The 23,647-nt window shown below is 40.1% G+C and overlaps 1 protein-coding gene across 3 annotated transcripts in view; it reads left to right on the forward strand.

Moving 5' to 3' along the window:
• The window catches only part of LOC149237588 (mediator of RNA polymerase II transcription subunit 25-like), a 155,442-nt gene that overhangs the window by 43,222 nt on the left and 88,573 nt on the right, over nt 1-23,647 (forward strand). For all 3 annotated transcript variants that reach the window (XM_089366845.1, XM_089366843.1, XM_089366844.1), the window contains one exon: nt 2,011-2,064. In XM_089366845.1, coding sequence (XP_089222971.1) covers nt 2,011-2,064 — 54 coding nt within the window. The remainder of the gene's footprint in view (nt 1-2,010; nt 2,065-23,647) is intronic.

Below are 23,647 nucleotides of genomic sequence, written 5' to 3' on the forward strand. Positions count from 1 at the left end.
TACAATGACAATAATAATGGTGTAATACACTAGTATTATAGGGACCTAACATGCCTCTCTCCTTCAAAAGAGTGTTGTCCTCAACGCTTGAGTAGTTTTGGATGCTTCTGTATAAAATTCTCATCCTCCCATGTGGAATCTTCAGTGGGTAAGTTCTTCGACTTGATGAGATACTCTGAAATTGATCAATTTCGTAGTTGTCGAGTTCTTGTTTCTATGACTGGTTTAGTTTCCAATATGATTTTTGCTTCCTTGTCAAGTTCTGACAATATTGTTTGCACTGGGAGTTTGTCACCTATAACCTTATTTAAGCATGAAACATGGAAAACTAGGTGCACTTGGGAAGACGCAGGAAGCTTCAATTGGTATGCCATAGTACCAATCTTTTGCAACACCTTGTACAGACCATAATACTTTGGTGATAATTTATTATCTTTCTTAGCTTGCTTGAGGGACATTTGTTTGTATGGTTGTAGTCGTAGGAATACTGAGTCACCTACATCAAAATTTCTTCTGCTGCGATGTTGATCTACCTATTGTTTCAGTCTATTCTGCGCCAAAGTGAGGTTATCTTTTAAGAGTCGTAGAACTTGTTGTTGACGCTCGATGTGATCTTCCACTGTTTGAACCTTAGAATTTTCTCTAAAGATAATGTGATGGATGGTGGATGATATCCATAAAGTACCATTCAGCCAGAGGCAACCACCTGACCCTTCGTGTCTGTTTATTAGTTACAAAGCAACGAACATATCCTTCCAAACATTTGTTCACTATCTCAGTTCGTCCATTATATTGAGGATGATAAGATGAGCTATGAGCTAACTGAGTACCCAAACAAGAAAATAATTCTGTCCAAAAATTTCTAGTGAAAATGGGATCTCTGTCGCTTACAATAATCTTTCGGTTTCCGTGTAGCTTTTTTATTGTTTCCATAAATGCAGTAGCAATTGTACTCGCTTTAAATGGATAAGATAATGCACAAAAGTGTGCATACTTGCTAAGTCTATCAACTACAACCATGATGACACTCTTTCCTTCGGACTTGGGTAGACCTGTGATAAAATCCATTGAAACCTCCTCCCAACGTTGACTTGGAATGGATAAAGGTTGTAACAGACCGGGGTCTTAATTGTTTCAACTTTATTATGTTGGCAAACCCAACATTCCGCCACAAACTTTTGAATATCAAATTGAAGACCATCCCAAAAAATTCCTTCTTAACCCTGTGGTAAGTTTTTAAAAATCCTGAGTGCCCTCCTAACGGAGAGGTGTGCAATTCCAGAAGAATCTTTTGTTTGAGTTGGGAATTCTTGTAGAGGTATAAGCGATCTTTGTACCATAATGAATCATTTTTCCAACTAAATGTGTTAGATGTACTGGGATCTTGCTGCAACTTTTAAATGAGTGCCCACACTTCTTGGTCATTCTTCCATTCATGTCTTGCTTCGTTTATCCAATCTGGTTGGATAATAGAAATGGCGTTTATTGTGCATAGCTATTCTACTGTGATCTTTACTGTTTCTATTGCATTTATAGTTGGATTTTTCTGAGTGTAATTGTTTGACGATGTTCTGGGGTATGCTAAAGTAATATCATATATGATTGGAAGTAATTATCGGTTACAGAAAATTGTGCTTGTCTAATTAGCACTAGAAAACCAACAATCAAGACATAATAAACCAATGGATAATCTTAGTAACTCAAGAATTGAGAAAAACCAATTTCATGATTTCAGAATGTCAATTTTTCACACTATTTATACCATCTAGTCATTTAGGCCTAATCTTTCGTAAAGGTTCAACTATTGTTACTTATTGCTCAAATAGATTTTATTTTACATTATTTACTTTTCACTCAAGTTGGATTGACATTTATCCAAACATTTACACATATTCTAACATTTATACTAATGTTGAATTTGATATCTAGAAGCATGGGATTATTTATTTATATTTAAATGTTTAGCTTGCATTTCATAATTTGGGTATAACATCATTTGTGTTTATGCAGGGTCTCCTAGGAGGTTCAAGGCAAGGAAGGCCACTTCCTATTTGTAGACTTGAGGTGAGTTAATTGCTACATTGAGATGCGATTTACTTGATGAAATTGCAGAGTTTAATATGATTGATCTTTCAATGATAACATTACTTAACAAAGGGGTTGGAACAGTGCAATAGAAAAATGCTTATTCTTGACTTGGTAGATGTGCTGTAATGAATGCATGTGTAGAGGAGGGTGGTTTTATCAATGTTGCGATAATCGCGATCGGGATTAAATCGGCGAGGGTCCGAAGAAGGAAAAATCGTAAAAATCGGTAAAAATTGGCAAAATTAAAAAAAAAATACAATTTTAAAAAGAAATTACAAAAATTAAGATGTTTTGGGAAAATTTCGCGTGTTTTTCAAAAAAATCGCCGATTTAATCGTTTCAGGCAAAAAATCGCGATTTTTGCAACACTGGATTTTATTCATCTATTTGGAAAGACAACCATGTAGGATTCATGAGAATGATCAGCAAAACTTAAAATTCTATGTCACATTTGTCTATTTGAAGCAACAATGGATTCCCGTATGGTGCTTGAATCTTGAGAATTGAACCATTTTTTTATGGAATGCCAAATAAAATAGTCATCACAGATAAACTCAATTCCAAATTATGTATAGGTTTTAATCGTAGATGAACACTCAGACAAACAGAGAGGGGCATGTGTACATGTTTGTGTGCATTCTCTTGTATGAAGGGACACAAATGTTTATATGTATGCATGTACATATGCATGCACACATGTATATGATTCTGTCTTTGCATAAACAGATGCACAATTAATTTTTCTTTGTTTTACACTAGAATCATTTTTACAATAAACTTGCAGAATTTGGGATTAAAATGATGAGGTTGGCACAAAATTTTTGTTCCACTGCTTTCTACCCTGCTTCTTGGACTGTTGGCATATACATGGTCAACATTAACAACCGTCATGGGCTTGTTGAGCATCCTGGCAGCATTATTTTTCTGATAAGACAGAATGACTCTGGAGTTAGAGGGGCACAGTGCGGTGTTCAGCCAAATGTTCGTTCTAGTGACCATGCATAGATTAACACTAGATCCAAGGCATTTCTCAAGGATTTTGACTGCAGAAAACAAAAGTTAGGCATTGGGTTGAATGAAGGGATGGTTGAAGCCGGGAAACACCCTTTTGGGACATTTGTACTCACTTTCAAATAACCTTGTGCCCCGATGCTTTAGAGTTGTGTTTTTCTTGGTCACATGTTAATGGTTGGAGCCCTGGAGGAAACTCCTTGTTAAGATCAGGGCCCAAACCAATGGGCTAAACAACATTAGTAATAATGGTAGGTTCAGGTGAGGAATATAGCATTGTGGTGAATAAGCTTTCGTTTCCCAAGCCTTTGTGGGAACCTCCACAAAATTTGGAAGACTCTCTTGATTGAAGATAACAGCAAAGGGTTATCACTCCTGATGGAAGGTCTGCCTATACTATTTTTCTGTTACTTAACAATCCTCAGAGGTTTGGTACAAGTTTGCTTGAGGAGTTCAGGAGTAATGGCCCATCTTCAGTGATATTTTAAATAGGAAAGTTTTGGTTCAGAATGATATCGGATGAAGGACCATTTGGTGTGCTCAACAAAGATCAAATTGACCTTGATGAAGCACTGAGAAATTCAGAATTGAGCTTTGATGGTGAATTGTATGAATCTGTCCTTTGTGCTATGAGAAAAGTCAAAATGCTTCTTGTAGGGTTTGAAGTGGAATACATATCATTTATTGGAAGCCTGTGGGATATACATTGCACCTTTACTTTGATAGATTTTCAGTCCTCTAATACAGCCCTAAAGGTAGGTCCTTAGCAGTAGCAGTTTGATCAATATTATGTGCTTTAATATGATAACAAAGAAAAAGGTCTAGTGTTTTTAGAGGATCGAAGAGATATCTGATGGATTGGGTATAATTATTCCAAACCTGTGCTGTCTTAGTTAGATCGGTCTGGTAGCTGCTTTTGTCAACATTTACATTTGATTTGCAGGTACACTGGCTCATCATCAACCCAGCAGTAAATGAGATTCCAGCCTACGGACATTTGTATGCTGATTTTGCCTGTTTTGGTTGACCAAACATAGAGGAAAGGGCCATTGTATTGGATGAGGTGCTGAGATGGTTGCATTTTCTCACTGATTTCACCTAGCACTCTCGTTCTGCACATGCTACAGTAGGCTAGGAAAGGAATAACCTCCTTTGAGCATTAGAGTAGCATGAATAAGCTTTTTCGAGCATTATACTGGATTTGATGTGCCATAGGTATTCTTGGCTTGTGCCTTGCTTTGTAAAAGCCATATTCTGATGAAATGGTGGTGTTTTTCCTAGATTTGGAGGTCAAATTCACATGTACATGATGAGATTTTAAGGTTCTCATGCATTCCCAAGAAGAGCACATGTCTTCGAGTTGGAGCCAATCGTTACCACTTTACTTTGCATAGGGGTATTACTAGTGAACTTCTTCACTACCCTTTGTGATTTTTTATGAGCCTTGGATAGCTGGGTACTTGGCTTCATGGGTTATGATGGGCTAGAGGGTTCAAGTACATGATGTATAGTTTTCTCTGGGCATTGGCCTCATCCTAATCTTTTGGGCATTTTGACAGTGCCCAATGCATTTTCATATATCTGGTGTGTTGAATTTTTTGAGCAACTAGGGAGAAATTTCCCTAGAAATCACTTTATATGGTTAACCCCTTTCACCCTTGAAGCAAATTATTTCTCAAGAGAAAATTATTTCTCATAGGAGCAAAAGTTATTTCAAAAATAATTTATAAAGCAATTAGACATGTGCAAAATAAAATCACTTAAGTGATTCAATTATACATGTGCAAAATAAAATCACTTAAGTTATCTAATTCGAATGGATCACTCTAGGAGCGTCCAAAACACTTAATTCGAGGAAGGGATTTTTCCTCAAAGATTTCTATATATTCAAGAGAAGCCTTCATTTGCAATAGATCAACTTCTCTCTCTCTCTCGCTTTGGTGATCTAGCTCTCGCATTGGTGATCAAGCCCTCACATCAGTTTATCTCTCTTATTATCAGTAGCAGATCTATTGCATATTTGCAGATCTCTTATTATCATTGGCAGATCTATTATTATCAGTAGAAGATCTCTGATTATCAGTAGCAAATCTATTGCAGATTTGCAGATCTCTTATCATTAGTAGCAGATCTCTTATTATCACTAACAGATCTATTGCAGATTTGCAGATCTCTTATCATCATTGGCAGATCTCTTATTATCAGTAGCGGATCTATTGTGGATTTGCAGATCTCTTATCATCATTGGAAGATCTCTTATTATTAGTAGCAGATCTCTTATTATCATTAGCAGATCTATTGCAGATTTGTAGATCTCTTATCATCATTGGCAGATCTAGTGTTTGGGAGATCTACTGTTTGGCAGATCTATTGACAGATCTCAGAATTTTTGTTCAACTGTTGCGCCAGCAGCTTCTGCTATTTTTATTTGCTATTGTTAATGCTCTTGCTCCAGAGAAGTATTATTGCAGTTGGTATTGCTCTTACACTAGAAGTATTTAGCTCTTGTATTGATCTCGCTCCAGAGATATTCTATTCTTGATATTTCTTTCGCACTAGAGTTTGATTGCTGGTATATTGCCCTCGCTTCATTAGTATTCTGATCTTGCATTTGGAAAATATTTCTCTCAGTATTTAGCTCTCGTACTTGTGCACTTTGTTTATGCACTTGTGTCTAATGCTCTTGTTTTGGAAGCCTTTGGGGGCTTGTGGTGGTATTTTGAAGCTGTCATATTAAAAAGGGTCGTTACTACTGTTATTTGTAAAAGGGGTTTTGTACTTTGATTATGTATCTCTGTTGAACATTTGAAGACGATCTAATAGAAGAGCGTTTTAAAAGGGGTTTTCCCCCATGGTGGGGTTTTCCCCCATAGTGGGGTTTTCCCCTAGTCTTGGGCCAAATCCCGTGTCTTGCTGTTCATTGATTTTCTTCTATGGTTTATGATCTCAGAAATTAAATTTTAAATCGACAAAATTTAACATGGTATCAGAGCTGTGGTGAAGATAAGCTCAAGAACAGAAAGCTTGAGGCAATTATCTGCTAAAAGACCTTATTTACTGCTCAAAATACAACATTAGATCAATTTAGATGGTTACATCCTTCTTTGAGGACAGTAAGAAATTGACAGGGGCTTCAAATTATGCAGCTTGGAAACTCAGACTCGATGCCAACTTGGATGGAGAAGATGTTCTAGAGGATGTCCTAGGCGGTGTACCCCAACCTCCTAAAAATGCCCCTACTGTTGCTAAAGCAAAATACAAGAAAGGTGAGATCAGAGCTCGCAAAATTATCATTGATTATTTGAAATACCATCTTCTTACCCTGATCTCCGAACTAAAGTGTTAAATTTGGCAACTAGGGCCAAAATCCACCTTGGACAACTCATATGATAGAGATGATATTTTTATTGGATTCCTCTTTCTGAGAGGTGCAAGATTTATCTAAATATCATCTCATTTTGACAAGTAGAAATGGAATCATGAATATATTTCTTCTATGGACAAATTGTTAAGGTCGTCCAGAAGTCTAATGTAGGCTCATGAAGCCCAACAGATCTGTTTCTTCACCCTCAACGTTGTGTGTAAATAGATGAGGCCTTTTCCTCATTTGGGCACTATCAACACTCATCTTTCTCTCTCTCTCTCTCTCTCTTCTTATCATTGGTTCATACAACAATTAGGAGAATCTTCTTCTTCAAGCGTTGACTTGGGTTGACTGAAATTACAGGTTGAAAATTTCAGATCTGTTTTGGGCAAATTACAGGGATGTTGACCAATGTTAACCGAGGGTCAAACCTGCTCCTTTAACTGCGTTTTTAGGCTGGAAATTCAATTTCTTTACGCTGCATCTCATGGCACAGAAATCAAGGAATTTGCAACTATTTGACCAGCGTTGACTAGGTTTGATCGAGAATTTCAGCACTGTTTTGGGTTGATTCAGAGTGTCTTTGGAGGCTGAGTTGACTAGGATTGACCGAGCTTATTTGGAGGAAACTTTCTGCTAGTTTGACCAACGTTGACTTTCTAGTTAGGGCATCCTGTTGATTGCAGTTTGACTGGACTGTTTTGAGAGTGTTTGAGCAATTAAATTTTGTATGATGTACTCTCTCTCTATGCTGAACTTTTGAAGAATAATAAGAAAATTTGATCAAAGGGTTTTCCCCACGTAGGGGTTTTTCCCTGGCATCTGCCAAATATTGTGTCCTCTTGTCTTGGCTTGTCTTCTGCTTATTGTTTATGTTCTATCTGCATTTACTATCAATGTTAATGTGATTGCTAATATGGAAATTGATATTGGGCTAATAAGAAAAATTGAAGTAAATTGCTCTAATGCATAAAAAATACCATTGTTACCTAAAATCAACATGGTTTCAGAGCTGAGGTGAACACAAAGCCTAAACAAGAGTGAGAAAAGAAATCACTGAGATTTGTTGGACAAGGACAAGATTGAATGGCCTCCTCATCTTACTTCGAATCTGATGACAAGCTTAATGATAAGTCTGATTATCATGCATGGAAGATGTCTCTTGATTTGCCTTTGGAAGAGCATGATGTTATGGACTATGTGCAGGAAAGGATTGTTGAACCTCCTTCAAATGCACTGACTGCTGCTAAGACAAAATACAAGAAAGGTGAAGTCAAAGCTAAGAAGATCATCAGTGATTCTTTTCATAAGCATGTAGTTGCTTACATCTCCGATTTGGGCACATCTAAGGAGATGTCTGACAAGTAGGTTAGCATGTTTAAAGCTAGCAATGAAAATCAAGCTAGCAATGAAAATCAAGTCCTCTTTCTCAAGAACAAGTTGAAGGACATAAAGAAGGGAAGAGGAGAAGATATCCAATGCTACTTCATGAGGATCACCGAAATAAAAAATGATCTTCTATCAATTGGTGAAGCTATTGCTGACGGGGAGCTCACTCTCATTTCCCTTGGAGGTCTCCATCGTGAATGGGATGTGTTCAACACTACTATCCTTAACAATGACCGAATTCCAGGTTTTGATGGATTGTTGACTAGATGTACTCAAGAAGAAACAAGGATGATAGAGAGAGACATGCTTTCAAATAGGAATGGTGCTACTGCATTCTCCGCTCATGCTAAAAAGAAGAACAATGCAGGTTCAAAGAAGCAAGGCCAAGGAAGACAGGGATTCAAAGATGGAAGAAAGGGTAGATGCTTCATTTGTGATAGGTTTGGCCACTATGCTAGGGAGTGTCCTAATAAAAGGGATACACCTCGGGATGATGACAACAACAACTGCAACAATTTCAGGGGCAACAACAATCAAAGGAATGGTAGGTTCAACAACAAAGGAAAAAGGAATGCTCCTGCTACTCAACATGGAAATGGTTGACCTCCCAAAAGATCAAGAAACTCTAGGTATGATGAATCTAATGTTGTAGATAACAAGTAAAAAGAATTCTATTTTATATCTGCCCTCTCTACTACCTCTCCTTTGGATACCTTGGGAAATTGTTTGATTGATAGTGGTGCCTTAAGGCACTTCACTGGGTATAAGGAAGCTCTTTCAAATCTAATAGAAAATGATACACATTTAGAAATCATCCTTGGAGACAATGCCACCTATACCGTGAAAGGAGCTGGGAATGTTACTCTTCAATTGAATCAAGGTAACACCATTCATCTACAAGAAGTATTGTATGTACTCGATCTAAAGAAGAACCTAGTATCTATCTCGGCGATGGAGGACAAAGGATTCAAGGTGGCATTCATTGATGGAAAGGTTACTCTTGGATTCAGGGTTGACAACCTATATCAAGTTGGAAGAAGTCCATTGGGAGCTATGTCTTGCGACACATCTCTTCATTCTGAATTATGGCACCGAAGATTTGCTCATCTTCATTATAAAGCCCTACTTGATGCAAAGAAGATGGTGACATGTATGCCCGAATTTAAAGTAGAACATGAAGGTGTTTGTTAGGGATGTTCCGAAGGAAAACATAGAAGGGGACCATTCCCATCAAGTGATAGCAAGACTACCAACATTTTGCAATTGGTTCATTCTAATCTATCTAGTATGTTGCCCGTGACATCTTTGGGAGGATATTTATATTATGCTATCTTTGTGGATGACTTCTCTTGCAAAACTTGGATTTATTTCTTGAAGAAGAAGGACGAAGTGTTCACATGGTTCCGCTCTTTCAAAGCCTTGGTCGAAAATCAAATAGGGAAGAAGATCAAAATATTGAGGACCGATAATGGAACTGAATATGAATCAAATGAGTTCAATGACTATTGTAGAGAAGCTGGCATTAAGAGGGAGACTACTACCGCATATACTCTTGAGCAAAATGGTGTTGCTGAAAGGAAGAATCATTCTATTATAGAAGCCACTCGTGCCATGCTTCATGATCAAGGCCTTCCGAAGTTCCTATGGGGAGAAGCTGCCAACACTGTCGTGTATGTTCAAAATAGATGCTCATCAAGCATTGGACTCCAAAACTCCCGAAGAATTTTTCACCGGTAAGAAACCCGATATTTCTCATTTTGGAATTTTTGGTAGTCTCGTGTATTTTCATTTGCCGAAAGAAAAGAGAAGCAAATTGGATGCATCTGGGAAGAAAGGAACATTTGTGGGCTACAGTGAAACTTCAAAGGCATATAGAATCTATGTGCCTGGTCAAAGAGAAGTGGAAATAAGTCATGATGTCACCTTCGATGAAGATGTTGCCCTTGGGAAGATTAGGAACCTTTCTATTCCAAGGAAGGACAAAGAGGAAGATACATGAAAACAGGTAGAACCGCAGGATGAGCCGATGCTTGATGCTGAAGGAACGATGGATCCCATATATCCACCTCCCCATGAGCCCTCCTCCTAAAAAAGGAGACCCTCATGGCTTAGGGACACTCTCGAAGATGCTGAGAGACATATTGCACCAAGGGTGACATTTCGTGAAAGTAAGAAGCCGAATAGGTACCAAGGGTATTTAACTGCCATGAGCACCATTGTTCAAACTGAGCGTTGCACATTCGAAGAAGCTGTGAAGCACCAAGTTTGGAAGGATGCTACGAACGAAGAGTATGAGTCGATTATGAAGAATGATGTCTGGGATGTGGTCCCTAGACCCAAGGACAAATCTGAAATGGCTCTACAAGATCAAGCATGGAGTTGATGGAAGTGCTGAAAAGTTCAAGGCCAGGCTTGTTGCTCGAGGCTTCTCTCTAAAGGAAGGTGTGGACTATGATGAGATATTTGCACTAGTTGCTTGATATACCACCATTTGTTCGATCATTGCCCTTGCTACCTCACAAGGATGGAATTTACGTCAAATGGATGTCAAGACCGCCTTCTTGCATGGTTCACTTAAGGAGGAAGTCTATGTAAAACAACCTAAGGGGTTCGAAGTTCTAGATTGAAAGACACATCTATGTAGGTTGAAGAAAGCCCTCTATGGGTTGAAGCAAGCTCCTTCGTCTTGGTATGAGAGGATCGACAACTATTTGATGAAGCTGGGTTTTATAGGAAGAGAAGCTGATGTAGACCTTTACTTTAAGGTTGAAAATGATAGACCTCTCATCTTTGTACTTTATGTGGACGATCTCATTTTGACAGGTGTAGACCCTCTTATTTATCAATGCAAGGGGGAGTTGGCTTTCAAATTCGAGATGAAGGACCTAGGATTGATGCACTGCTTCCTAGGCTTGGAGGTCTGGCGAAAGCGAAGTGAGTTTTTCATTTCCCAAGGAAAATACATTGTGAAGCTACTTGAAAGATTTGGGATGGTGGTTTGTAAGTCTGTGACTACTTCAATGTAACTTAACTTCAAGAAATTATGTGGAAGTGCTGCTGGGCCCGATTTGGGAAATCCTTCTGAGTATCGTCAAGTCGTGGGGCCCCTGATGTTCTTGGTGAACTCCCATCCAGACATATGCTTTGCAATGAATACATTGAGTTAATTTGTGGACGAACCTCATCACATACATTGGGTCGTTGCCAAGAATCTCTTGAGATATCTCTGGGGCGCAATCATTTATGGACTGAGAGACATTGCGGGGAATTTGAGGCTCCATGGTTATTCTGATGCTGATTGGGCTAGCAGTGTGGTGGATCGTAAGAGCACATCGGGATATTGCTTCTCACTAGGTTTTGCTTCGATATCCTGGATCAACATGAAACGAAAATTGGTTGCTTTGAGCACCGCTGAGGCTGAATTTATTGTTGCTAGTATGGCCTCTTGTGAAGCTGTTTGGTTGAGGAAGCTCTTTAGCGAGATGTTTGAGCATGTGCTGGATACAACTATGATCTACTGCAACAACCGAAGTAGGATTTGTCTTTTTGAGAATCCCCTGTTTCATGACTATTCCAAGCTTATTGAATATAGGTACCACTTTATCTGGGATATGGTACAACGGGGAGCAATAAGGCTCCATCACATTGGAACTGATGAACAGGTCGCAAATATTCTTACGAAGCCCCTGGGGAAGGTCATATTCTTAACCTTCCGTGAACGACTTGGAGTCGTGGAGATACCCTCTTATGAGGGTCCCATTTGAGTTGGATATTGAGCTCTGGGAGCTCCGGGGGGCTTGGGGTACTTATTGGAGTTTTGAGCAACCATAGCGTGAGTGGTTCACCTTCCCCGAGTGGTGCACTGTGTACAGGGTGAGTGGTTCACCTTCCCCTGTGATACCCCATGATGGTTGATATATGCATAGTGAAGAAATTTCAACCCCCACTCCAGTTATCAGTTTTCCTAATCACTCCATGCATTTAGTTTTAAATCCAAGCATGATAAAAATTATAAAATCTGGAAATGACAATTTTTTCTGAAAACACAAATTTAGAGATTTCACAACTACTGAAATTGTAGAAATAAAACACAGCGAAATTATGACAGCCACACAGAAAATAACACAATGATTTTTTGGTCAATGTGACCCTAGAAAAACCCCCTACAACTGTTGGGGAAAACTAGTTTGAGAGCTCTTCTTTATTTCTAAAAATGCTTTTACAGAGAAACTGAAATACATAGTAAAAATTCCAGCAACCACAAATTACAACTTATTTCGATTTTCGTGCTTGAACTTTGCCTCGAAAATCGTGCCAATTAGCAAACAACCAAAACAAATTTTTTTCCAACAATAACATAGCATTAAATGTTGTACGACTGACTCGAAAATCTTGCCCAGATCTTGCTGTACGGATTATGCAACCCGTACATATTTCAGTAGTATGACTGCCTCGAAATTTGTGCCCTTGCCACTGTCCCTCTTCCTCGATTTTTGTTCCTTTCTCTTGCTGTACGATTTTGCCTTGGGATGCATGCCAATAAATGTTGCTGCCCAGAAATGCCTTCTTGCTGCTCTCCTTCACTTCCTCACTGCTCAGAAATTTTCTCCTTGCTCTCTATTCTCTCTCTCAAATGCTCATGAAAGAATGAATTGATCTTTTCACTTCTTTTCTCCTTTTACTCTCTAAATGACCTTTTGGGTTACCTTAAGATCTAATGGTTGAGATTCATTTAGATCTAGGGATGAGAATAAATGTGCATTTAATTCTCACTTTCTATTTTTTAGCTCACCCACTTAAATAAAGACCCACTTAGCCTTTCATTTCCATAGTCACTTTTTCACTTTTTAATTCTTCATTGACATTAATGAAGTCACCTTTAAATTAGAATGTAACTTTACCACTTATAAAGTCACTTTTAAATTAGAATGTAACTTTACCACTTATAAAGTCACTTTTAAATTAAATTGACTTTACCACTTATAAAGTCACTTTAGGAGAAGAGTACAAGTAAATTTGGACACTTTTCCCTAGGCCAAAGATCAAAGCCTTAGGGAGCCACTTGCTCTCTGGTACCCAAATTTTAACACATAGGATGAGTGGTTCACCTTCTCCTATGGCATATGAGCAGGATGAGTGGTTCACCTTCTCCTGCCATTACATCCTACCCATGTAGTCTGAGACTCATGGGAAGTACCTCTCATCTAGCCACTGAGTTGGGAAATGAGGATAGGGACCACAGTACTATCGATGGACGCATCGTGTACTACTGTATTCCCTATGCTTGGATGTTTGATATTGATCTGGGATCAATAGAGACCGACTCTGGGTCAGTGGAGAGTTGTATGATACACCTTCGATCATTTGTTCTTCATTATTTCTTCATGGTTCAACAGAGCAGAGCAAGGATGCCAGAGCAGAGCAGGGATGTCTGCGCTGTCTCGGGACTTCTGCACTGTAGCTCTCTCTGTCGCTCCATCCGCATCTGTCTCTACCCACCCAGCCAATCCTGCTACTCCTCGTCGGGGCTGTCGTAGCAAGGTCTAATCCAAGAGGCTAGGTAACTCAAGGATCCTGCCCCTCATCGTCTGTAGTTCGTTTGACTACAACTGGATGTCTCCCCACTTCCGCTTAAGTGGTGCGTGTGCACTCATGGCACAATCATCGTCTATCAAAATTTCCTTCTCTGCCCACGTTGGCACTGCCTTAGTCTTAGAAGACTCTCCCTTACTCTTCTTCCTTGGGCACTGGGTTGCATAATGACCCATCTCCTCACAGTGGAAGCACTTGATCTTTGAGAGATCTTTCTTCTTCCGCTTCTCCTGCTTTCTCTAAGATGCTAGGGCCACATCCTCCTCCTCCTGCTTGACCTTGATCCCTTTGCTGCTGCTACATGTCTTTGATTGCCGTCTGATCTCTTCCTGGCGAAGAGCTACCCGCATCTCGTCCCAAGGTAGGAGAGTCCCTCTGCTCAGGATGCTTTGGACAAACACTTCTCACTCTTCTGAGACAACATTGAGGGCTGTCCTCACCATAAGCTCCTGATTCGATGTCGCTCCTATAGCACTCAACTGACCTCAGATTTCATTTAGTCCTCCGAGGAAGGTGTCAATCGATTGACCTTTCTTCATCTGATACGACCTCATCTGGTTCTCGAGCAACATTCTTCTCTGCACAGAAGTATATTGGTATAGGTTCTTGAGAGCCTCCCACATCTCAACTGCCGTTTCCTTCTCGGCTATATGTGGTACCACATGATCCTTGACCTCGTCAAGGATAATGCAGTTGGCTCTTGCCATCACCACTTTGTACCTGTCATTATCATTGGGGTCGACTAGGACAGCTATTACCTTCAAGGGGGAGTTCTTGACACAATTCCTGTCAAGCATTGATAAGATTCTAGCCTTCCAGACTGTGAAGTTCGATGCTCCGTTCAATCTATCTTGGTCTCTTACCCCGTGTAGTGCCATGACGCTCCTCTACTTCCTTCCTAGAAGTTCTTTGTTCGACTCCTCTGAGTCTCTAATTCTCGTTTGGAAGTTCTCTTCTGGACTCCCTCTGAGTCCTGATTTCCCTCTTGGAAATCCTCCTGTGCTTGTCGAGATGCCCCTACTTTGATCGTTTTGTGCACCTGCACTGCTGATCCTGGTTTGTCGGCTAGAAACCCTCGATAACAACTCCTCTGGATTTCAAGTACTGTTTTGACTACAGTACCTCACCAGCGCCACTTTGCAATATTTCTGCAGCCTTCTAGACCCCAGCGACTGCCTCTCTGTGAACTGTGTCAGCCCCTCTCTGCCTCACGTTGGCTCTGCGTCACCCCGGATGGGTTTGCGTCAGCCCTGGGATGCCTTGCGTCAGCCCTCTGGCCCTTTGCGTCAACAACGCTAGCCTCTCTGAGGCTCTGCGCAGTTCTCGACTTCTTCTACGTGGCTCTGGCTGGCTCTATGTCACACTTCCTTGGCTTCTGCGCTGCTAGAAACAACTTTTGTCACCTCGGGACAACTATTTTCTGCTGCTATTGCTCCGCTCGGCTGATGTCTTTTAGTCCTCCTGTGATCTGCAATCACGCTCTGATACCATGTTAAAGTTTCTAATTTTACTTAGTTTAGAAACCCTTCATGCACTTTTTCTGATTTATTCCTACCTACTTGTTATTTTTCTTTTAACAAGTTTTTTACAAAGTAAATACTGAAAATAAACACCAGTGCATGCTCTACATATTACAGATCAGCAACTAAAATAAACAAGAACAAACACGCCAAATGACATCATTATTTTTGGACTAATGTCCCCGGAAAAACCCAATGTAGGAAAACTGGTGCAGCGATCTGAGGGTTTTCTTATTAAGCAATATCAGAGTACAATCTGGGTGGCGTAACAGAGAATTTCCTTGGCAGCGATACCTCCCAGTTTGAGAGAAAACCCCGGAAAACCCTTCTGGCAGCTCCTCAGCACAAAACTGCTCCTGCAAACCCAACGTTTGCCCAATCTGGACTATGTCAACCCCTCTGTCTCACGTTGGCCTTGCGTTAGCCCCAGGAGGCCCTGCGTTAGCTCTGGGAGCCTCTGCGTCAGCTTCGCTGGCCCATCCAGTGCTCTACGCAGCACTTGGATGCCTCTGCGTGGCCCTGCGTGAGCCCTTGCTAGCTCTGAGTCACCCTCCTTGGCTGCTGCGCTGCTCTCCCCGTACAATCTCTGCCTTCCTTGTTTCTCTGTACTCAATGCCCCTCAGTGGCTCTTCCGATCACTGATTCTATCTCTCTTAGCAAACCCTGCGCTAGAGAATAGAATGACTGATCATTTGGTGTACTCTCCATGTGACCCTCAAGCCTCCTCTTATACTTTTCTTGTTGACATCTCAATGGCCGAGATTAAGTCTCTAATCAACGGCTAAGATTAGATCTGGCTTGATCCATGTCTTTTGGACCATTCTAACACATATTTATATTAATACACATTAATATTTTATTCTCCTTAAGTTTAAATTTATGGACTCCATGAAAAATATTAATTATTTTAATATCTCCTGATCTGTTTAGAATCTGCCCAAACTCTTTCTGGGTATTGGATATCTCATGTGCCCCAACCCCTCCACCAAATTTTGTGGCTAGAGCACATCCGATGCTACCCCAAATCAAAAGTAAACAATCTATTATTGCACAACTATATGCTTGACTTTGGTGTCATGACAAATGTAACGCCTTTAAGAGTTATGAACTAGTTGTAAATGCAAATCACTAGGCCATATAGGAATGTGTGTGGTTTTGACTCAAATTCCATCCCTGTCTATGGTTTGATGAAGGATGTTAAAGTTTCATTGGCTGCTAATAAGGATATTTTTGTGCTCATGCATATTGTAGTCATTAATGTTCTAGATGCTTTGGGTATGCTTTTGTCTGGAAAGTGGTGTGCCTCTTTGGGTTGGCAATTACAGATGGAATTATCATATGCTACCATGTCCACCATGGAGGAAAAACCATTAATTGTTTGTAGAGAGCCCTGTTACCCACCATTTTGTGGGTGATATCCCTAGGAGAAATTTTTTCTCCAAGATGGTCCTCAACTGGCAGCTAGCAGCCCGTTGCAACCACCAACTAGCTCGTTGTGCCACTTCTCTGCCACCTGAGCTAACCATGTGGTCCCTCACCCATTTTCCATGATCATATGTTTGAAAGTGGGACTCCCGAACCTAAAGGTATGTTTTGTCATTTAGTAATTGAGTATTGTAGTTTACTTATCATGGACACTTCTAAGCTTGGATTAATGGGGGGATTCAGCAGAAAGAATGGACTAGGTCTGTGCTCTTGTCTTTTAGACCCCTTTTGGATGTTAACCTTTGGATTCTAGTCCCGTGGGATTTCTTTTACTGACCCTTTGGATTTAGGGTAATATTCCCAAGGAATCTTTACAGTAAATAACGAAGCAAACATAGACATAAAAACCATGAAAATCAAACACAAGAACCAGTCCATGAAATTGCACCAAAAACTGCTTTGCTGAGCCATTTTATTATAATATGAAGAGGGTACGATGAGGTGCTAGAAAGAGTGCACTTGGGCTTGCTCAAGGCAAGCTAGCTAAGCCCAAATGAACCATAAGAAGTCCCTCCCAAATCTGATGCGGCTCTCTGTTGGCTTTGTGTTGAAACTGCCAAGAAATATGTTGTTAGCTGTGAAGAACTGCTTCTAGGGCCTCCTCCGGTGCTCGGAAAATTTTGGTAAATTAACCTCGAGCTCTTGACCAAAAACCCATAAAAACCCACGAAGGAATTGGCCAAATGTTGACCTCGGAATTTCGGCCCAAATTTCCTCTAGCTCCTCTTGCTGCTGGCTAAGTTGGGATCCTTGTAAAAAAACCCAGGAAAACCCAGAAAGGGTTTCCCTTGGCTCCAACCTTCATAATTTGATCCTTCACAGCTTGGCCCTCCACCAAATTCGAATTCTGTTACTGTGGCTGCTCCTATCAATCTCTGCTCTCCAAACTACAACAATCCTCCTCCAATGGCCCTCCAAATGAAATCCCAACAGCTTAGCTCCTAAATCCTTCTCTCAAGCCTTCCCATAATCAACTTCACCAATGATTGTGCAGTCCTGGGACAAGCCTACGCAGGCCCAACCAAATTAATATGTCTTGCTGAGAAGGGCACTCTCAACTCCCGTAAATTCTCTTCCTTCACCTGCAATTTGGATAAGGAATTGCCGACTGATGGTATAGCCTCTAATTTCAGTACCCTCTTCACCCAAGAACTATGTGGTTCTTCTTCTGCGTCTATGCTGAAGCTAAGGCAAGTCGGACCACCTGAGACTATTCCTCTAAGTCTCAACAAAGTCGTGACAATACCTCCCTAGGGTGGCACTCGTGGTCCACCAAAGAAGAGGGTGAGATTTCCCCTTGGAAATCTCTGGTGCTAAACAAGACTTGTGACTCAGTTGAATGACTAGAGCAACAATGTGTAAATGTCAAATTATCAAAAGGTCCCCAATGTTACCTTCAACCCTCTATTTATAATTGTTGCCTCACCTTTCCTTGTGGGTCCCTCATCGAAATATTTCGAACTCCTTTCCACAAAATCAATTTTTCCTCCAAGGGGTGCATATTCCATGAGCGGTGGCCCCCATATCCCACTAATATTGAAGTTTTTGATTTCTCCTAAGTCCCATGTACCAAAAGTGTCGCCAATGCTTAGATTACAAAATTGTGCTATGCTTAGCACTTCCCCAATAAACTTAGTTAATCTTGTTAAATAAAAAAATCAAAATTGGCGATATCACATTTAGGGATGGTACTTCATGGGAAACCCTAATTTTGGTTGCGTGGTCCCGCTCTCTCATCCACATATATTGCCTCCTTTCCAATCATTATAATCCCATTCATTATTTCTCCCACCTGGGTCCACATTCCTCCCCTGGGTCCACATAGGGCTAGCTCTCCCCTTCCCCTTGGCCTCACCTTGGGTCGAGCCTGGAATGATGCCCAGGAGGTTGATGCAGCTAAAAGGAAAGGTAAAAGCATAATTGGCCACATTAAAGAGGAAATAAACCACAAAATGCAAAAGATGGCCGGGACAAACACATTTAGCACGTGGGCAAAAGCCAATACATGGGCTCCACCCCATCATCATGGCCATCACTCTGGTTCCTACAGGCTCTATGAGACTCCTTCATTATATAGGAACCCATGATTGTTCCAACCCTTGGTGGGCAATGAATTGCCCTACTTTAAAAGGGGGTATCCACTGCTATATTTTACACATCATGCTCTTACCCTTTGAGCCCCTAGTAGTTAATTAAAGATAAATACTATAAAGGAAAAAGGCATATAAAAATGGTGGAAAAATCAAAGCTGGGGCACCTCATGTACCACAATTTCTCTCTCTTATACATTATATACCCAAGTGTGGACTTCCCTTTTACTAGCTACCCTTGTACCCCAACATGTGGCCCAGGGTTGCCCCTTTTCATTCCCTACTCCATCCATCTCTTTATCACATGCCACCACCTTTTAAAGGATGTACCTTGGACATATTATCCCCTTTAGAAGTAGAAACCACCTAATGGGATACTTGGTTAACCCCATTTGGAACTTGGAGACATTAGTACCTTCGAAACCCATTATGGAAGGGCATGCCATTATGAAGTCTCCACTTGTGGTCCATGGTTTGTAAGCTCTTTTACTCAATTTCCTTGATGACTTGTTGTACTAGAAGGCTAGGGACGCATTGGATCTTATGCAGGATTGCAGGTGGTCTCCATCTTGGGTTTGGTCTCCCTATACGGGGTCCTAACCTTCCAAAGGGCTACATTGGCACATGTAGGGTGTGTGTTGAGAGCCATGGGCCTCCACAACATTAGACAACACTCCATGGATCCCCATAGATGTTCAGAGATTGCTCAAGATTCACCTATTGGACGAGGAAGATGCACCTGGTTCACCTTTGCCTAGCCTGCCCCACATCTGTACCACACACTTGGCAGATGACCCAAGACATTTATGCTGTTGTGGCATCACTTACATCATCATCTAAGCCCTTACGGATGGTCTACAAGCATCTTCAGCTTACTTGGAGATCCATGAGGTCACTTGTGTGCCCTCACAACCATTGGGAGCACCACAAGTTTATTATGTGGAGAACAAGGGGCCAACCCCTTGTCCATTACTTTTGGAAGTCCAACTCATCATTTTGGCACTTATGGACTTCATCAGGCCTCTTAGAGAGCCCAACGACATGCATTATTGATTATTTGACCTCTTGGGAGGCTTATTATTTTATTTATGAGCTAGTTTGGTGGGCTTGTCACCAATAGATAGTTATTTGCAAATTATTTTAGTTGATGGGCTAATGTAGGCTCAAATTAGGTAATTCAAAATCCTAATGAGTGTATAAATAGGAGAGACATGAATTCATTTGTATCATCACTTGGATTGGATCATTCTCTCTCTTGAGAATTTCACACTTTTTCTTGGAGGATGAATTGGAGCATGGATGAATTTTGATGTTTGGATTGGACTTTCTTATCTTGGAGCTTCTTTATTGGCAAATGTGTTGATGATTGGATATGTTCTCTTACATATAAGTACACACATTTAATGTTATTCTTGTTTTACTTTGTCATATGCATTGGAATGGATTTTCGCTATACTAGGGCTAATTGCTGCATTGCATAATTGCGAAATTGTGGAATTATTGTTTCTATATAACATCTCTTAATGTATGGGCCATGTATGTTGAATGAATTTTTTTAGGGATAATTCTACCATTGAATTTATCTTGATAAGACATCTCTTTTTGCAAAGCGAAGTATAAAGCTTTAAGGTCACTTCTTCTTGCTCTAAAGGCCAAGTGAAGTAGTCCTTGAGGCCTCCTTGACTGAGAAACGAAGTCCTTTCTCATCATTCTCCTAGACTTCATTCTCCCCAAGGGAATTGGCACTGGTCTACAAATAGGTGGTCACTCAAAGAACTAGTTTTCTTCACCTTTCCCTCTTCATTCTAGGTGTAGCCACGCTGGGCCACCTACGACATCATTTTTCGACAAAGTAGCTACACAAAAAGTTTGATCTCCTAGCCTCTTTCGTGCTGGTGTGTCCTCAAGGTCTCCTCCAAATTTGAAGAAATTTCTGACGGTCGGATTGTGAGATATCCCAAGCCCTAGCTCTAAGATCAAACATTGCCCTGGTGTTCCCTAAGCTAGTACCTCATAGGATCAATTTGACACCTTTAAGAGGAAGTTCTTATTTTGATCCTTTCCCCTTCCTTGTCTGGGTTAAGATTGTCTTTGGTTGCTAGACTCCCGCTCCTTAACCGAGGCTGGGTCCACTTGGTCTTGTGTGGTCCCATACCTTTGAAAAGTTAATTATTCAAGAACCTCTTGGGAAATCAAGTTCAATAAGGATTTTGGGGATTGGGAAAATCGTTTCCAAGGCATATTCCTCTAACCTAGCTTTTGAATCCTCACCTCCTTATCCTAGAAAGCTTTGTACCTTGCTTGAAGAGCAAGCAAGCTCCATTCTTAACCTCCTTCTAGGAAAATTATTATTAACGTCACTTGACATCCATTTGTTGACTCATCTTTCCCAAGTGAATTTCCATATACAAGGTCTCTTCCCATCGGTGAAAGTCTGTAAAGAGTAGGGAGTCTTAGCTGAGGTGACAGTGGGCTAAGTCTCCATTGTTGACCTTGACCTAGCAGTTGTTGCTTAAGGAGTCCCTTTTAGGCCCCTTGCTAGTTTGAGCGGTAACAAGCCCAACATGCCTAAGCATGTTGAAAACCCAAGGTTGATACAAATCCTAAGGATCTGCATATGAAATGTGAACACTTTGAAACAAAGGTCCTTAAAAGACCTAAATAGGTTGAGCCATCATCAAGAAATGTTATCTCAGGGTTTCAAGGCTTGGCCAGTACCTTAGGCTATTTATATGCTATTGTAAGCCCTAAATTTACATATCATAAAAACCCTAACTTATAGTAGTCTTCTTTTAAGTCATATAGGTCTTAGGCAAGTGTACTTTGAACTCTATGAAACTCTTATCTCAGTCATTCGAGGCTTGGCCAATACCCTTTCTTTAAGTTGTTAGATGTTGCATCACCCTGGGCCCTTGTCAATTGAACATCTTGTAAATGATCTTTTTAGGGAATCCTCCATTTTGGCGATAATATCAACCACGAAATAGCTACGGAGAAGCCATTGAGGTGACAATGGTGCTCAATTTCTTAGGCCGGCTAGGTTTTGCGGTAACTCATATTTGCACAGGCCTTGTTTTGCATGTTTGTCATTGTCACCTATGATTGTTTTGTGCGCGCATATACACCCACACACTCAATATATATATATATATATATATATATATATATATATATATATATATATATATATATATATATATGCTTGTCCCGTGTGCCTCCTTAAGTCTATCTATGTTGCATTACTTGTTTGTGTATGTGTGTCTATATATATATATATATATATATGCTTGTCCCATGTGCCTCCTTAAGTCTATCTTTGTTGCATTACTCGTGTGTGTGTGTGTATCTATCTATATATATATATATTGTTGATTTGGGGTAAGCATTGGATGTGCTCTAGCCATGAAATTTGGTGGAGAGGGTAAGGCACATGAGATATCCAATACCCAGAGAGGGTTTGGGCAGACTCTAAACAGTTTGGGAGATATTAAAATAATTAATACTTTTAATAAAGTTGCTAAGTCTAAACTTAGGGAAATTAAAATACAATGTTCCTCCAAGGTTCCGGGACGAGGGGGCGCGGGAGCGGCCTATGCAAAAGCTCCCTACCATTTTTTAGGAAACGTGGGGGAGCGTCAAGGTCTTAAAAATTTATAAATATAAAATATAATTTATTAATTGAGTCCACTATGACAATTTGGTTTGAATTGAAAAGCTGCAAAGCATGATCATTGATATGAATTCCTGGAGCAAGAAAGCAATGAATTTGAAAATTTACACAATCCTTCTTAGAAGAAAACTTAAACAAAGAGAGAACTGTCCTTCTTAGAAGAAAACTTAAACATAGAGAGAACTCAGAACTATAGTGGATTATGTATAATGATTTTGAGAAACTGGACTTCTAAGTTCTTGACATATTAGTTAGGCAGGCCGTAGATTTTCAACTGATAATATTAATTCTGACTTAGTTACCGGAGAATCCACAGTAAGAACCATTTTCTGCCAACGTTTCAAATCCCAACCAGGATCCATCATCAGGACCACTTGAATCCCGGTTGGGATTTGAAACGTTGGCAGAAAATGGTTCTTACCGTGGATTCTCCGGTAACTAAGTCAGAAGAAATAAACGACAGAGGTCTTAAATCCAGCATAATATTAATATATGAATAGCCTATTTGGCAATGCTTCCATAGGACTAGCATTTTTGGAACTTGGACTAAAAGGAACTTGGATGCTTTTTCGACAGGTAAAGACCATAGGCCTAATATAGTAATAGGCTGACTGTCTATTGTTAATTCAGTTCCCAGGTAACCATTGCGACAGCCATAACCTTGTGCCATAGATTTTTCCATCCGCAATCTCATGCAAAAAATGATAGACACGTAAGTGTAAGTTACTTTCTTCTTTTCATGTTGTTAGACTGCATAGTTAGTTTCCATTTTACAGATCCTGCTGGTTTCTTTCTTTGAGCAAATGTATATTTTGAACCCTTTAAGTTCTCATGGGATCAAAATTAGATGTCAGGGCAGAATTTTGAGAAATCATATAGGAAAGTAGTTGGGTGGCTGGTGGAATATTAACATTCTGTATTTTAATCAGGTCTTATTATATTAACAATATTATATTTTAGTCAGGGCTCATCAACACAATGCATGGTAGTCAAGGAGGCAGTCTTTTAAGGTTTTAGTTTTACAAGTCGGATTTTTCACCCATACTTGTGGTTAATTGGTTCCTGGAAACAAAATAGTCAGATCCAATTTTCAGAACATGTGACAGTAGGCTCTTTTCCTAAACCTACTATCACCATGAACGGGGAGAGCCCATATTGAACCGATTCAAGGTCTTGGTTTTCCTAGCTTGCACTTTCAACAAATTGTATTAATTCACTGACTTTTTTTAGGTAATTTACCTTTTGTATACAATTCCTAATACAATCAATAATGATACAGGCACTGTTTATTAAAATCCAAACAGTGAAATCCAACGTTGTGAGTGGAGTGCTCAGCGAACTTGCAAAGGCTGTGAGTGTGTTGTTCATGGTTCAGGGTGCTGTTTTTATAACATGAAACAACGATTTTCCAAAACCCTAAACGTTAATTAACTCTTAA

The sequence above is a fragment of the Pinus tabuliformis genome, chromosome 8 (assembly GCF_031772625.1).
Source record: "Pinus tabuliformis cultivar Carrire ecotype Pingquan chromosome 8, CPIR1, whole genome shotgun sequence".
NCBI lineage: Eukaryota > Viridiplantae > Streptophyta > Pinopsida > Pinales > Pinaceae > Pinus > Pinus tabuliformis.